Source organism: Oculina patagonica, chromosome 9 (genome assembly GCF_052425735.1).
Source record: "Oculina patagonica isolate OP01 chromosome 9, crgOcupat, whole genome shotgun sequence".
NCBI lineage: Eukaryota > Metazoa > Cnidaria > Anthozoa > Scleractinia > Oculinidae > Oculina > Oculina patagonica.
In genome coordinates this window covers 6,268,425-6,285,545 of record NC_135766.1, presented here as the reverse complement: position 1 = coordinate 6,285,545, position 17,121 = coordinate 6,268,425, and the positions used below count along the sequence as shown (strand labels likewise).

General features: G+C 39.4%; 2 protein-coding genes across 2 annotated transcripts; both read left to right on the top strand.

Moving 5' to 3' along the window:
• The first annotated feature begins 820 nt into the window (after positions 1-820).
• LOC144664909 (uncharacterized) lies at positions 821-1,759 on the top strand. The gene has a single exon (XM_078526111.1). The coding sequence runs from the start codon at positions 821-823 to the stop codon at positions 1,757-1,759; it is 939 nt and encodes a 312-aa protein (XP_078382237.1).
• A 3,867-nt stretch (positions 1,760-5,626) lies between these two features.
• Positions 5,627-9,452, top strand: LOC144665899 (uncharacterized). Its single transcript, XM_078527180.1, has 2 exons — positions 5,627-5,767; positions 6,158-9,452. The coding sequence occupies exon 2, from the start codon at positions 6,597-6,599 to the stop codon at positions 7,902-7,904; it is 1,308 nt and encodes a 435-aa protein (XP_078383306.1). The 5' UTR covers positions 5,627-5,767; positions 6,158-6,596; the 3' UTR covers positions 7,905-9,452.
• Positions 9,453-17,121: the final 7,669 nt, after the last annotated feature.

Below are 17,121 nucleotides of genomic sequence, written 5' to 3'. Positions count from 1 at the left end.
TATGACGTCCCTTTCGTACTGACGTCATTGGTATGTCACGTGATTTGTTTGACCATACAAAGGACAGTCCTGGCATTATAAATATTAGCCAGGAATGTTGATTTTTGGTCTTTTTGTTTCACTGTGGACTAGATCAAGTCAAGGCAATAGAAAAATGCAAATATTGACAAGAAAATCAATATTTGTTTGCGCAAAAGTGCATTTTTAAACCTCAGGTGCTGACCAGAAGACCGCAGGCTCAGGTCACGTGTTCAGTATCGAAAGTGCGATATTTTTCGAAAGTATCGATACTTTTCAAATTTGTCAAAATATCGATGTATCGAATATTTGGTATCGAGTATCGGCCCATCCTTAGTTCTCACACGAACGAACCCTCCATCGTGCCCTGGCATATAGGCGTCACCGCCTAAAAAGGCTTCATTGCATCCACTTCTTAAGAAGCAAACTCTGCCTTATGAAGAATTTAGCAGCTTTCGCCCAGTTTCTAACCTGGTTTTCATTTCCAAATGTGTCGAAAAAGTTGTTGCAGCTCAGACATGTCAACACGTTGAGGATAACAACTTAAACGAACTTTATCAGTCAGCATATAAACAGTACCACAGCACTGAAACGGCGATGATCAAAGTTCAAGATGATATTCTTCGGGCAATTGATAACAACTGTTGTGTAATTCTGCTGCTACTTGACCTTTCAGCAGCATTTGATACTGTTGATCATCGTATCCTATTAGATCGTCTGTCACAACGGTTTGGTATCGTAGACAACGCTTTGGGGTGGTTCCGATCATATCTGTCTGACCGACATCAAGTCGTGAAAGTAAATGGAAGTCAGTCTTCCCGTCGTGAGCTCCGCTGTGGTGTACCTCAGGGTAGTCGGACCCATTCTATTCCTGCTCTACACGTCCCCATTAGGTGATATCATGAGGCATCATCAGGTCAAGTTCCACCTTTACGCTGATGACACGCAGCTGTATCTCACCTTTAAATCGTCCCCTGAGATGGCTAAAGCGGCGATGGAGGCTTGTGTGCGTGACATTGATACTTGGATGACGGCAAACATGTTAAAGATGAACAGGGACAAGACCGAGTTACTTGTCTTGAAGGCTCGTCATCGTCCACTCCCCCCACTGACGTCTATTTCAGTCTGTGATGAGGATATTGACCTATCATCTAAAGCCAGAAACATTGGTGTAATTTTCGACACATCTATGTCCATGGAAAACCACATTACTGCTATTTGCAAGTCAGCTTTCTATCATCTTCGGAATATCAGTCGCATTAGGAAATATTTAAGTTTTCATACTGCTGAAATGCTGGTACATGCATTTGTATCCTCCAGATTAGATTTCTGCAATTCACTTTTGTTTGGACTGCCTAAACAAACTTTAAAGAAGTTACAGCATGTTCAGAATGTAGCAGCCCGGATTGTGACACTTACGCGAAAATGTGAACATATTACACCGGTACTTTATAACCTTCACTGGCTACCTATTGAAGAGCGCATAATATTTAAGCTGCTTCTTATAACATTCAAGTGTTTGATGGGCTTAGCCCCAACTTATCTGTCTGATATGATCAAGAGATATGTTCCGAGACGTAATCTACGTTCCATGAATGGCCATCGCTTGGATGACGTCGCCTATAATTTGCGCAGCTACGGATTTCGAGCTTTTTCTGTAGCCTCGCCACAACTCTGGAATGCCTTACCTTTAGAAATTCGATCGTGCAATGGCATTTCAGAGTTTAAGCGCAAACTTTAGTTAGATATTTTTATAATTTAGTGTATTTTTACAATTAACTTAGGTGAATTAGTTAGTCTTTTTATTCGTTTTAGTTCTTTTATTGATCTTTTATTTTTTTTATTATATACAAATTGTAACTTTTTTAATATAGATATGTAATTTTTAATTGTAAATAACTTGTAAAGCGCTATTGGTTAGAAATAGAAATAGCGCTATATAAATAAAGTATTATTATTATTATTATTATTACTCCAATTTGGGTCGGACGATGCTGGTATAGGCCGTTTCGCGTACTTTCCTGGGGCAGTTCCAGAGATTTCTCTTGATCAGCCCCAAGGACCGACGTGCCTTGCTTGAAATAGATGAGATATGTTCAGACCACTTTAATTTACTGTTGTTTTTAGACGTTTTTGATTTTTAAGCATCGTCCACACTAGCCTGTTCTAGGCGTTCGGTTAATTGGAAAACAGCGCCAAGAACGGCGCCTCGGAATTCGCCTTTCTTGTGCCAATCCTGTTTTCGGGTTGCACCCCAATTAACTGAGAGCCTGGAACAGGCTTGTCTTGTATGAAAGCAAAATGAACTAAGGCCCAGTAAACTTACAAGCAGGTAGCGTAACAATAGGGGGGGGGGGGGGGGGGGGGGGGGGGGGGGGGTTTTTTCCCCCACCCTTTAATTTATAAAATTTTTTTTTAAAACAGGAGAGTAAAATTATTATTATTATTATTATTATTATTATTATTATTATTATTATTATTATTATTATTATTATTATTATTATTATTATTATTATTATTATTAATAGTGCTTATAGTGCAACCTTTTTGCTAGGGTAACCCTAGCAGCATGTCGGTGCCACTTGTTCCTGGTGCCCCAGGCTCTGCTGGCTAGGGGCCTAGGGGGGACAAGCGGCTATGGGGACGAGAAAAAAATTCAATATCTTTTTGGAGGAGTAAACCTTCCTTTTCAACGTCACACGAAGATGTTCAGTGCAGTCAGTTTCAAAAATATCCACTTTGGAGAACGTTTTCTGCAAAAATCGGTTTTCAATGAAAACGCTCACTTTGTTACTTTGATACAACATAAATCAATGTGGTGAAATTACTCGTTTCGTTTAAAACGATCATCGTCGGTTCAGAAACGTTTGTAATAACAGAAAAACCAGACCCTACAAGAAAAAAAGAAGTCTGTTTGCAACTGGAAAAAAAACAAAACTTATACGGGTCTCTATAACATGCCTTTCATCTGTGTCTACTGGTAAGACATTGAGTGGTCTTCGGCAAACTTTGGGGACTATTGAAAATATATGCTGAATTTCGGGTGATCATCGCAAGTTTTTCCGGGTCATCTTTGGCGTTCTTAGAAAGACTTCGGTCGTCTTCGGAAATCGTCTGAAGTCTTCGGGGCAACTTTTAATTTCGTTGGGTCTTCGGACGACCTTCGGGAGTATTCGGAAAAAAATTACCGTAGACAAAACAAAAAATAAACGAAAATGCCCTCTGTCCAAACGACTCAGAATTCAGTTATTTTAAATTCTTTGTTATTAACAGAATACATGTTTGTTTGGAAATGTGTCATGCTCTAAAGCTACGCTTATTGGCAAGGGTCAAACAGCTCAATAAAATTACATATATTTCGGCGTGCGTACAACTAAAAATAATGTCTATGAATTTGACAATTATAAACAATTTCTATTTGTTTTTCACTTACTCTGCAAAGTGTGATATAACAACTAACAACTTCCGAGCAATGTTGTCAGTGAGAAATTGCCGACGTTTAAAGACAATACAATCCGTGTTAATGAAAAACAAAATCCGCCGAAAAACAAACACGAGCAATCATGGTTTTTCTGTAAACTGCGGACAATTTTATCAACAGCCATTTACAGCTCGGACTGTTTCCGTACCGACGGATATTTGGAATCAGTGTTGATAAGACTTAATTCAAAAATCGATATAAAATAAAGATGTAACAATAAGAAGACAGCGTATTTGTTCTGGATATTGACGTTTCAAATATAAAATGAATTAAAAAATCATTTCAAGGGACTCCGAATCAAAATGAAATGCGAGCTTCATGTATTTTTCGTTGGTCGATATTGTTATTCATTTCCATCCTAGCCATCGTTAGTCATACTCACTACCCAATGCGTTCATGTGTCGAGCACTGGTCTACAAAATGATGTCTTTATTGTTGGAGTTTAATTTGTTCTAGGTAGTTTTAGGAGCCCACACTTTGTACAGGAAAGCTTTTCTTCCCACGCTCTTTGTGTCGCTTTGAATACGTTCCCCTCTGAAGACTGCAGATTTCTATTTCCGTGAAATTAAATTGTGTAAAGAGAAAAAATATATATAGCTTCACCAAACAAATATAAAGCACTTAGCAAATGTCAAATTTCATTCGAGAACTGAACAAAGATTCAGTGACATGTCTTCAAGGAGTTAAAAAACAAGACTAGATAATAAAATAGCCGGCTAATGGTTTAATTTGGTGGAAATGTACGGCTTGACAAATGACATGAACGAACCCAACAGGAAGCGAAAATAAGTAACAATGATTAAAATGGAAATGGCTTAAAATATGAACAAATTTGTAAAAAAAATTTAGGCTCGTGTTTTTACAGTTTATGAGTCGGGACGATGCAAGTTTCTCCTTTCATTACTCCCGATAATTAAACTAGGGTTATTCAGTTTTTCTCAAAAAAAAAATAGGAAAAACTTGCTACATTTATTAAACGTTTTGAGAAAGAAATCGAATGCTCTTAAGTTACGAGTTTTGCACGTTTCAACACTGAACTAAATTAAAAATTTGTCAAAATACTTTTTGTTCCAGAACATTCTAACGTGGCTTATCAAAACTAAGCGATCTTTGATTACTTGCAAAACTGATAAAAACCTTAAAATCAGTACGCTATCAACACAAAACCGGAAAGCAATGAGCTTTGAGCTGTTTAAACTTTCGCAAAGTGAAGTGTTTTGTAAACGAAACGTGAAAAAACATTTTGCATTGAGTTCGCGGGTAGTTTCTGTTTTGTTTGCTTTAGGTTGAAATGAAATTTTTATTTGGTTGCCAAAGATATTTTAAAGCTCAGCTTGCAGCAAATAAGACAGCTGTTAACTGTGTCGATTTATAGAATATTCTTGAATGAAATACATAAGCCCCAGGCAGGAACACGTTAACATAATGAAATATTTAGTGGATAAACTACTCAAAATGGAATTCAGATTTCATTTATTGAATATCAATCTTTAATTTCCCGAATAGATCTGCGTGTTTCGTTGACGATCGATGGCTTAAATTCATTATTTATCGCATCGATGCGTTACATGTGAAGGAAAACAAGTCAAGTAATATCCGAAGAAGAAACCTCTTAGACCAAGGCCTTCTAATTGCGTATGGCTGTCAAAACAACCAATAAGAGAGCGAGAAAATTCGATTCACCTGCGAATTGGCAACTGCATTGAATAAAACTGCGGAGCTCATTAAAAAAAATGATGTTTCACAGAAGATTTATGTAAATTCGCCGCTTTAAATGAAATAAGTGGGGTCTTATCCTATAGCAATGTGTACAAAACCATTCTGAGACATCAAAAACAACTTCTATTGAATAAATGTTACGGAAACTAGATTTTATATATCTTCTTTTTTCGTTAATTTTTTCGGTTCTTTACTCATTCCATCCCGCGTTAATGAAATTGGCGCTATTAACCTGAGAAATAAAACGCAGCCGTTTGACATTGAGTTTATTAACGCAAAATCAAGCATCAAATACGAGCGCAAGATCGCTAACCACTGCAAAGTGGCACACCGCTTTCAAAGAGTTTGTCATGAATATGCATGAAGGTAATATTATTTCTTTCACTTTTATCAACAAAGACAGAAGGTGTTTTGATAGGTTTTCCTGTTCACGCAGAAGATTATTAATTATATACTTTGAAAGACTCGAGGTGAAAATACGAATCACATCGACCAAAAAGTCATTACAGCTCTGAGGCCTTCGTCGGACGGCGATCGTTTGAGACCCGGGTTGGTATCCATTTTTTGCTGTGCTGTTTATTCATATCGCTTATTACCTCTCGTTTTCTTTTTTGTTTTGATATGGAAATGAAAAATTGAATTTACTTTCTTAAAAGCGGCGAAGCTAAGACTTTAGATGACGGGATAATACGCAATATTCTTTTGCTAATTCGCGGTATTGTTCGGAAACATAATGAACGAACAAGTTAGGGAAAGAGCCGCAATTCGGATGCAATTTTTGACTATTAGCGAAAATCACCAAATTGGTAGTCACGGCGAATAGAAAAGACGTAAATACGACAAAGAATATATTTCTGTCCTTGCGGGCAAAAAGTAGAAACAACATAAAGGGACTTTATAAAAACTAAAAGTAATGTATGTTTTTCTTGATTTCTGCAGCTAGATTGTGCACGAAAACACGACACAGCTGTTCGCTTCGGGAAAAACTTTACTTTGTGGCCGACTGAAGGATTAACGAAAGTGCTGGGAGATCTTGTAAAGAAGAAACATACACATGCTGTAAAACAAACCTTTGAAATTAGTTCTGCATGTAGTTACGAGAGGATTAAAAGTATGATCGACCGGGTGTCAGTCACTCGACATGGCAACTGCAAGAAACACCTGTCTCATGCAACTTTTATTGTGAGCCGGGTAAAATACGCCGAGAAAACCATTAGATCGACGTGAAGCCTTGCCAGCGAGACTTAATGTTCAAGGTTTTCGAGCTGAGATTTTGAGTTAAAAAAAAGAAACACAACTTTTTACAGCCAAGACAAATATCTTGTGGTCGACTTCAGTCAGCGAAACTTTTAAAAAACACACACACTTCGCGGAAGCCATGTCTACGCAAAGAAGCAATTTCAAAACAGAACCGTTGGTTTACGTATGTGGTGAAGCTAGTTTAAATACGCCAAAAGGCAGTCCTTCGCTAAGAGATGTGGTGATCAGAGATTTAGTCAATAGCTGGGCAGTTCGTACGCACCCTGCTGCCGATACACTCGATCCAAGACAGGACAACATGGAACTCTATCAGACGATTTCTCATGCAAGCGTGTTTGTCTTCATATTTAGCAAAAAAACTCTCGAAGACAGTTATTTTCTCAATCAATACGGCATTGCTAAATCGTACAATATTCCTGTGGTTGGCATGCGACTAACGAATTATTTTTTGCGAAATCCGCTGCCGGAACAATTTTACCGAACGGAAATCGTTGATAATAGTCGCAATTCAAGCCAAGATGACAAGCGGACGGCTGAAATAACAACCTCGCTCGCGGAACACTTAATCGCCGATTTCAAAAGTTCTATGGTGTACGGACCGGACTTTCACAAGTCCTGTATCGAAAGGCTGATTCATAAGGTAGCGAAGGCTTACAGTAAAAGAGAAAACGAGAAAGAGTTTCTACAGCGCTCCGCCGAGAACGTGTCAAATGACTTGCCGCTGAATAAGCGTGACGAGAAAGCGAACGCTCCTACCAAGTGCCCGAAATGCGGCTTTAACACGGCTAATTTCTCACCGCCCAAACTGCAGCGAGCCTCGAGTACGGGTTCGCTGCTTCGCAGAAGCAACACTTTCGACCAGTTGCCGTGTGGTACTCAGTCAAACGCGAAAACAACAATGCCTCGAAACAGAACGCCCCTTCAACCCGCCACAATACAAATACCAAGCCCACAAATTGTCAAGCAGCCTAGAAAGACCGAGAATCTTCACTACGGTAACTGGACAAACAAACTTGACAACAAGAAACTCCAAGTGGGCCAAGTGGAACCAAAAATCCAGCCACGGTCTAGCTCGGTATCGTCGTCCTCGGAGAGCTCACGAGAGGAGACGAAGCCACCTTCTCCGAAGCCAACAACAAACCCGAAGGTCTTCCGACGACAGTCCCGAGCGTCAAACGGCAGCTGGACCGAGAAACTCCGAAGCAAACTTCGCCGGCAGTCGAGTTTGCCCGTTATTCCGACGACTTACCTCGTGACAACTCCAGACGGTTTCGAGAAGCAGATTTCCCTGGTGAGATATCCGCCCGAGAAACGAGAGCCGTCGTCGCCCCGTGGAAGCGATAGCATGACGATTTTTTCCGAAGACGAAGACCAAGAGACTATACACATATCACGTGTTCCAAGTCCTGATGCAGCAAGTGGGTAAAACGCAGCACGGGGGGTGTACCCACGGGAAGAAATATTATTGAGTACGGCACTGTCTGGGGAATAGACATCCTCGCACGATTTCAAGACTCGACCGGAATTTTTGGTCTGAAGGAAATATTTTTACAGTTCAGCTACTGAACTGAAATGCCAAAGCCGAAAGGATGTGACATGTTTGTTACGATTTTCTTTAGAGAAATGGTAAATTTTCTCGTTGTCAACTTGTACAAAAGCCCGGGGGGGGGGGGGGTACTCCCATATGTGGCCTATATAGGTATGTGCCGCCCGATAGGGTATGGTTTTTGAGGTTCTCGGTCCTTAAATAGGGTATCATTTTTGCTCCTTTTGGCAATGTGTTCCCGCTGTGATCCTTAGATAGCGTACCTAAATTCTATTAGCTAAAATAAACGCCCAGCTAAACCAAAAAAAGGTATCTGAAAACTGAATTTTCAGTTCAGGTATTAGAAAAGCGATTTTATAAAGATTTGTGTCTTGCCGTGCGCGGTTAGCCGTTATTTGGGTCGTCACCGAACGTTTCTCCTCCCCTTAAATAGGGTGTCATTTTTCGGTTTTGGGCCTTAAAAAGGGTATCAATTTTCGCTTTCTTTATCCTTAAATAGGGTCAGGGTTTAAGAACCTTGGCGGCACACCCCTATCCGAAATTTATGGGAGGACCCCCCCCCCCCGGGTACAAAAGCAACTTACCAACTGATTGAAGTCGAGTTAAGTTTCGTCGGTGAAGAGCTTAACCTAGCGTTTGCACTAACATGAAATCCTTGTTTGTAGTATATTTGTCGATTTGTGGTCAGTAATCAGTCATGAAATAGAGTTTTTATCCCTGAGCTTCAGTGCGTTTACTTCCACACTAAAACGACACGACAAGCAGAAAAGTTTTCGCTTTTACAGATTGCTAAAACATAGTTTCAACAAGTTTCACTTAAATTTAATAAACTGCACAGCAACCTTCTCTTATCAAGAATTTGTTTAAAACATATAAGCTGCTCGATTACAGTATAAATGGTGAAGGTAAACCCTGCACCAGTCCCAAGAATTGGTGTAGTAACATGACTTATCAGTGCTAGTGCTTTACTAAATGGGGAGCTAATCAATTGCAAACCAAACCCCATCCCCCTCCCCGTTTCTCCTTGCCCCCTCCCCTCCCCCTTCCCCCTTCCCTTGTCCTTCTTACCCCATCCCTCACCCTCCCTCTCACCTTTTTCCTTTGCCCCTCCTCCCCAGAATTTTCAGGATTTCTAATAATTTGCCCTACCGGTGTCTACTCCTGGGTTAAGTGTCCTGCTTGATATTACAGCTCAGAGACCCTGACCAGGGCTAGAACTCAGACCTCTCATAAAGAGGTCAGAAAAAATAATTTTCACATTTTCACTGTACTGTTATAAGCTAACCACTTTACTTTTTAAGGTAAAGAGTAAAATTATCCAAAAAATTCCACTCAGGTGTTTAAGTGTGAATATTGTCAAAATAAGTAAGATCAGGAAATGTAGAAATACACTTTGTAGATATAAATAAACAGAGGCTTTCTTGTCAAGTTAATTATTTTTTTATGTTTTTATGTTTTTATGTTTTTTTTTTTTTTTTGTCCATGCAAATTTTGTAAATTGAAACTTTGGGTAGCATTAGACCTCTCGCAACCCTCCAAGTTAAGACCATTTTAGTTGCAATGGCGACTAAAACTTTGGAGGTGGCGACTAAATTGGAACCAAAGTCGCGGCCAGCCTGGTGACCAAAATTGAGAAGAAGGATTGAAAGCGTGAGCTTAATTTAGCGACTAAAATTTTTCACTGGCGAAAAAATTTGAGCAGTCGGTGGCCAAATGGCCACTAAAAAAAAAAAATTGGAGGGTTGTATCTTAAGGAGGCTCACAGCGGTTTTCAGCACTTTCCAGCCCTTATACCTTGATGGATCAGTACTTACTACACTTTACTTTGCAAAAAGTTGAATCTTTACACGCTGATCATCATTACTCAATAATAAAAAATGGGGGTCACCAAGCTCGTTTTGGAGTTATAAGCACAGAAAGTGAAAATGTAGGGTTTTTACAGGCTATACTGTTGCTATGGTGACAAGTGACATCACGAAAATGACCAAAAGCTTGTTCAGCAATGATTGGACACTTGTTTGATATCGTTATTGCTGCAGCAACTGATAAAGATTTGTAGTACTGACCCATCAAAGAGGAGTGGAACCCCCTCTATGGACAGACACTTAATACAGATAATAATTATAGGACACCTGTTAATACGGACAACAGACACTTTTCTGTGTCCCGAGTGACAAACTGTTATACATCATCAACCCCACTTTACGGCCACTGTTTATCTATGCACTGTCAATTTTCATTGTCAAAGGAAAGTTACAGAATTTTTCAAATGAGTCCATTGTTGAGTTTCAATGAACAGTAATTAATTTTATCCCGATAGTACAAGTAAATGAACGTGAGTTTAATTTTCCCTAGTTTTAACTTGTCAGGGTTACAGTTACAGAAGAAACTGTTGCTGTTAAAATGCCTACTATATTCCTTGAATAAAGTAAATTTGTGGACCTTTTCAAATGATTAATCCACTGTCTGGCGAATTTCACCATCAGTAAGGTAATTTAAGTCTGAGAGTATGAGCAGATGAGCAGAAGGTTTCCATAGTTCAGACTTGTTACAGTTGCAGTTACAGTTACAGAAGAAACTACCGGTAAACGTTTTTTTGCCTAAAAAAGTCTGCCTTTATCATGTGTTGATGAAACATGTGTCTGTGACTTTTTGTCTGAGAGCCTGCTTAATACAGACACACGATTATACTGACACTTTGGCATGTCCCCTTGGTGTCTGTATTAACAGGGTTTCACTGTATAAGAGCTGGAAAGTGCTGGAAACCCTTGTGAGCCTCCTTAAAATTAATGGAGTTCATTTGGCATGTGCAGCATAGAAATTCTTGAGTGAACAAAATCTATTTTTATCCATAGGTTCAGTATATGTCAGACTAATGGCTGTCAAAAATCACTGATTAATGAAATACAAAATCAAATGAAAACTTTTGACAAGTAAAATTATTTGTGAATATAATGTACCAGTCAATTCCAGCAGTACCCATCCGCTCTGAGGCCAACATCAAGCATTAGCACAGCATGTAATTTTGGGGGTAGGACATTTTAATGTTACCTTAGCCCAGCACTATCAATGACAGTAAACAAGAAAAATGCCTGCTGGCAAACAGCAGACAACATGAAATGAAGAAGATGTAATGATATGGTTTGAAAAAGCCACCTGATAGATTGGAAAAATGATGCATAATTTATTATGAAAACTTGACTTGTTAAGTGGCAGTGGTACATTGCATTTGTTTGTACCCCCAGACAGTGGGGGTGCAAGTTTTGTCAGTTTATATTTCTTTGTCTTGTCTCTTTGCATTGGCTACACTTAACAGGACCTTAGACTAACACAGTCACTTCGATCTTTCCTACAATAGCTAGGAAAGATCAAAGCAACTTCATCTATACCAACTCTCCCAGATTATACAGGAGTCTCCTGGATACAGGCAGAATCTCCCAATCTTCCGTATGGGTCACCAAATCTCCCGGATATGAAGGATAGTACTTAAAATACGTGTTTTCACACTAATTTTGGCCGATTCTGGGAGAATTTTTTTTAAAATTTGAAGTCTTTTTTGTGGATGACTCAGTAGAGCTCTGTTTTTCACACTGTTTTGGGGGTTCAGAAGAGGTACCTTGATGCAAAATAAGTGGTCTCCCAGATTTCAATATTTTAAGGTTGGCATCTGTGCGACTTTGCTAGCAGGGTAGATTGTTAGAAATTTGACAGGCCTTTTTTTCCCGCTGTAGAGAATTTTCCATTTTAGTAATCAAAAGAAAATGATAATATGCCAGTTGGGGTGAGGATGGTGGGTGGAGGAGGATTGGCACTGCTAGAATTGACTGACGCATAATTGTAAAGAGCGTTTTATCAAAATTCGAATGAGTTGTATTATGACGTTTAATAATATCCATAAAATTCATTTCATTACTTCATTACAGGTTCACTAATATTCTCACCTGATCTTGACACAGAAATCGTTCCCAAGTACTTTCTGAAAAAGTACGCTCGTTATGCATGAATACTATTCGTGTATGTGAGAATACCACGCTCCCTGTACGGACATGGCATCTCCAGAATGAAGTAAGTACCTTAGCATCATTCCATCCACATCGTGTGTTTTGGACGCCATTTTGGAAAACGTAAGGCGAGGTTACTAAATATTAGTGTCCAATCCTAATGGGTCTGAAAGGATTTCGCCTATTTTTTCTCTGCATGGGGAAATAGGGTTACTGGGACTGGGTGTCACAAACAAAATGAAACACTAACATTGTATGGACCTACTCGGAATTAACCTGACCAACATCGAACTAATCCCATCAGAATTCTTATGTTCATCTCTGTTATAATATGGGCATGTATACGTGTTCTCTTGCGATGCTACTTGGCTACTTAGTATTCTGTGATCTTAGTTCGTTGTCAGTATAACGTAGATTTGAAAGTAAACACTTGTTCGTTTACTCGTGTTGCTCTTTGTGGTATTACATGGTGGCAGCGGTAACTAGCTGCTAATCGAGATCAGGCCGAAAGGCCAAGAGATAGAGTTCCCATATCATCCATTGCAAATTGTTTTCTTTCATTTTATTTTTCCTTCTTGTTTTTTTGAAGCATGAAGGTTAGGCAAAATAATAATAATATCAAGTTTTGGTCTATTTGAAGAAAACTGACATTAATACAATATTTTGGCTGGTAACTAAGCATGGTGTTATTATGTAATTTAACTAGAAATGTAAGTAATCAGAGAACAGGACTCATTCTCTAGAGGTCTAAAACACTTGCACGCATTGCGTGCCTATATTTTTTACAACTCTCTTCCGAGTTAAAAACGGTTGATTTGACTGGTCAGCGCTCCCTTTGTTAAAATCCAGCCAATCAAATCATATGTCCCCGAAGCCACTTGTTTCTCGTACACAGGCTTAGCCGGTTCTGGGGACGCGATCGAATGGATCATTTCGGGAGCTGTACAGAGTTTCTTGCGGAGATTTGTCTTCAGTCACGCCAGACATGTCTCGTCACATGCATAAAATTTCGTCTTATGATCTTTGCGATGCACACAAAAACTGTCTATATCAAAACTAGAAAGTGACTACAGTGGAACCCCGTTAATACGGACACCAAGGGGACCGGCCAAATTGTCCGTATTAACGGGGTGCGGGGTCTCAGAAAAAAGTCACGGATACATGTTTTATTGACACAAAGACGAAGGCAAACGTTTTTACGGTAACAAAACGTTGTTTGATTAAACTGTAACTGTAACAAATGCAAACTGTGAACTCTCTGACTAAAATGAAAAGTTTTTAGGCGAAAACCTTACGATCTAGTCAGAAATCAACAGTGGTATTATTTGAAAATGTCGCAACTTTACTATATACAGTATGGGGCCCAGTTCTCGGCCACTTTTGACGTAAACTTGTATTTCTTACCTCAGAAGAACCGCAGGAACTTGAAATTTCGCCCAGAGCTAACTACATTATTCAGCTTTTTGTTGTAAAGCTATCGACCGGTCAATAATTAATTTGCCCGAGCAACAATAAAAATAAAAGCTCCGTTTGTGGGCCCAGTTCTCGGCCACCCGGACCCAGTTTTCGGCCACCAAAAAGCTTGTGCGTAATTTTCTGTATAAAAAGGCTCAATTAATTTTCACAGTCATAAAATCACTCTGTAAACTTATTTATGTAATGTCGATCCCAAATCATTTTATGAGACTTTGTTTTACTTTGGAAAAGAAGGTTTTTAACGCGCCTAGTTGCTTGCCTCTGTGCCGGGTCTGGCAAACCCGCAGAACTACGTTGTGTGACCAATGCATTTAGATGGTTTATTATATGTCTACAATAGTACGCGCGCTCTGATTGGCTGCTGAGCGGGCATTATTTTCTTGTAATGACCGGGCATTATGAAACTTTTTCTCGGCTCGACGGTTTTTTGAGTTGTGAGTAAAAGCTACTAAAGCTACTAGCGAGGGGGCAAAAAACAACAAAAAATGCCGACAAAATATAACTATCTTTTCAATAACTGAAAGAAAAATATAAGCATACCGATACTTCTTTAGTATGAGCGACGAAGAGAGCCACAGAGAGCGAGTTTTACCTCCAGTGTTTTTTCCCTTGATTATACTCTTTTTTGAATAGTGCTTAAAGGCCATATAATAAATAACTTATTAACCTCGTCCGTTCGGCCATTACATGGGAATCTCAGACTTCGACCTTGATGTATTGACCTCGCTGTCGCTCGGTCAATACATCACGGCCTCGGTCTGAGATTCCCCTGTAATGACCTCGCTCTCGGTTAATAAGTAGTATTTATTTTGCAGTGAAAAGGTCTTGAAAGAGTTAGGTGTTGTAGAAATAATAGAAACTGAAGATGAAAGTCAGCTCAAAACTTAGATATTTAATTGAACTTTATTTTTAAAACATTTCTTTCTTTCATTATTGCTGCAGCAGATGAAATTGTATTAAAAACAAAAGCACTAAACTGTGATAGCGAGCAGGGTGGCAGAGAACTGGCAAATACGCAAAAGTCGCACGAAAAAATTTCGAAGTAAATTAAGACCAAAATATACAACGGTTCAACAAAAAGTTAACTTAAGCAGAAAGCTGAATTATTCTAAGTTTTACATGCCAAAAATTAGCTTGTTTGATAGGGGCTCACGGACAAAACACGAATTTAACTACATCCATGAATTTTAAGGAGCCGTAAACAAACAAGTTTTCGAAAAAACAAATTCACCTACCTTCGCATAAACTCGACCGTGTGAGCTTTCTATAGCGAGTTGAAAGATCAAACTCAAGATACTAAGAGCACAAGAATCAGTCTATCGTTTGAAGGAAATAACTTTTTCTTTTAATTCAACCACAGGCTTCCCAAGCTCAAAAGTCGTCTTTTTGATGTGTTTTTAGAGCCCTTCGGGCGGCCGACTTTACATACGTGGTGTATACGACATCTTGTGTATATAGAGAAATGTATGGGAAAATCACGGATTCTCTAAAATCGGGTAAATAACTATCTATTTTGAAATAAAGTTTACCTACCTCAAATGTGTCGCTTACTTGTGTCTTGTGCCGAATTTGAAGCCATTCCGACGCCATTTAGCGAAGTTGTACGAAGTCGTTGTTCGTATAACTTCGCTAAATGGCGTCGGAATGGCTTCGAATTCGGCACAAGACACAAGTAAGCGACACATTTGAGGTAGATAAACTTTATTTCAAAATAGATAGTTATTTACCCGATTTTAGAGAATCCGTGATTTTCCCATACATTTCTCTATATACACAAGCTGTCGCATACACCACGTATGTAGAGTCGGCCGCCCGAAGGGCTCTAAAAACACATCAAAAAGACGACTTTTGAGCTTGGGAAGCCTGTGATTCAACTGTGGCGTGAAAAAACGCGTTGAACACAAAGTGGCCGAGAACTGGACCCGGCCGAGAACTGGGCCCCATACTGTACAAGAAATAAAACGCATTTCAACAGCAATGTGGCGTTTTCCATAAGTTTCCATTGAAACTAAAAATCTGATCGTAACCGTTCATAAACTCTACAAACTCACTTGAAAAAGTCGGTAACTTTACTTTGCACGGTACCTTTTAGCTTGCGACACAACCAGGCGGACTGAAGATTCGACAAAACCTTTGCAAAGTCACGCTATTAAGCTACTCTTTGTAATAGAATCGTTTTTACTCGTCGAATTCTGTACCTATTTGACCAGGGTGAAGCTAGCAAATAATCGCAACAATGAAAATTGACGGTGCACAGATAAACAGTGGCTGTAAAGCGGGATTGACAATGTATGACAGTTTGTTACTCGGGACACGGAAAAGTGTCCGTTGTCCGTATTACCGAGTGTCCGTATAAAGCGGGTTAATTTAAGAGAAAATGTATGAGGTTTTCGTCGGGACCAACGAAACTGTCCGTAATACCGGGGTGTCCGTATTAAGCGGGTGTCCGTAAAGCGGGGTTCCACTGTACCTGAAATTTAAGCATGACGTGAACGGCAGACGGCAAACGGCAAAGATAACTTCTGATTTTGAGTTCTTTTCTTCTAATCCGTAAATAAAGCTACTTTGGGACTACTTTGTAAAAGCCCGTGAGGGTTTCTATAGTCCTCCTCCCAAGTTATTATACTAATACACATTCTAAAATCTACTTGTATTATGCTTTATGGGAAATAAACATTCATTCATTCATTTATCATTTAAGCACACAAAAACGGAATAACGTCTTCTACTATTCATTGCAAATACAAATAATATTTTACTCTACTGTACACACAACTGAAGAGACACGGCAAGTTTCATTTTTGCCGTTTGCCGTTAACGTCATGCTTAATCTCTCTATTAGTCTCAGTTGTGCTTTCAGGAGCGTCGCCAGCTTTTTTGGAGAGTTGTGGACCTGGTCAATTGGCCAGTAAAGGCTGCTTTTCGAAGGGGTAGAGGTGGAGGACGTCCGCCGAGGAATTGTTGTTGTTGTTGTTGTAACTTGTTGTTGTTGGTGGGTTTTTTTTTTATAAAGGCTCTCGAAAATGCTTTCTCTTTGGCTTTCTGCTGATGTTATGTGTATTTTACAAGCACCTAGATTATAACATTTCAAAGAAGGAATTGCGCCAGTTGTCACTCATTCCAAAGTAAACACACTCGTCTTTTACGGCGCATGCAAATATGCGTTTGTCTGTCACCTGCCTAGTCTAGAAGGCTCCCGAGTTTGCACTTGCTAGCTGAGCCTTGATCTCATCGCAAAAGAGTAGTTGCCAAATATATAATGCTAAGGTACGTTTCAAATGGCTTTCTTTTTCATCTTGAAAGCGTTTGAGTCTGAATTTTTTCTATCTTACGTTTTAAAAATACGAGTGGGTCGAAAAATTTGTAGGCCCAGGCCTACGGGCCTATAGGCTGGCTACGCCCCTGGCCGCCCTTTTTATGGGTCAATTCTTCAAAACGATTTTGGCAACGGTCTCCCTCGTGGCAAATACGTAAAGCAGTTTACAGAGAATTGTATATTTCAACCGTGTTAATAAATTTTCATTCATTCGCATAGCTAGGAGCATAGTAGATCATTTTCACTGTCAATACAACCACTGACTGCCTTTGCGATACTAAGTTATGGGAAGCGAGATTTTGCA

Bases quoted from the DNA above. Each gene is read 5' to 3' on its own strand.
- LOC144664909 (XM_078526111.1), top strand. From the start codon at position 821: ATGGAAGTCAGTCTTCCCGTCGTGAGCTCCGCTGTGGTGTACCTCAGG.
- LOC144665899 (XM_078527180.1), top strand. From the start codon at position 6,597: ATGTCTACGCAAAGAAGCAATTTCAAAACAGAACCGTTGGTTTACGTA.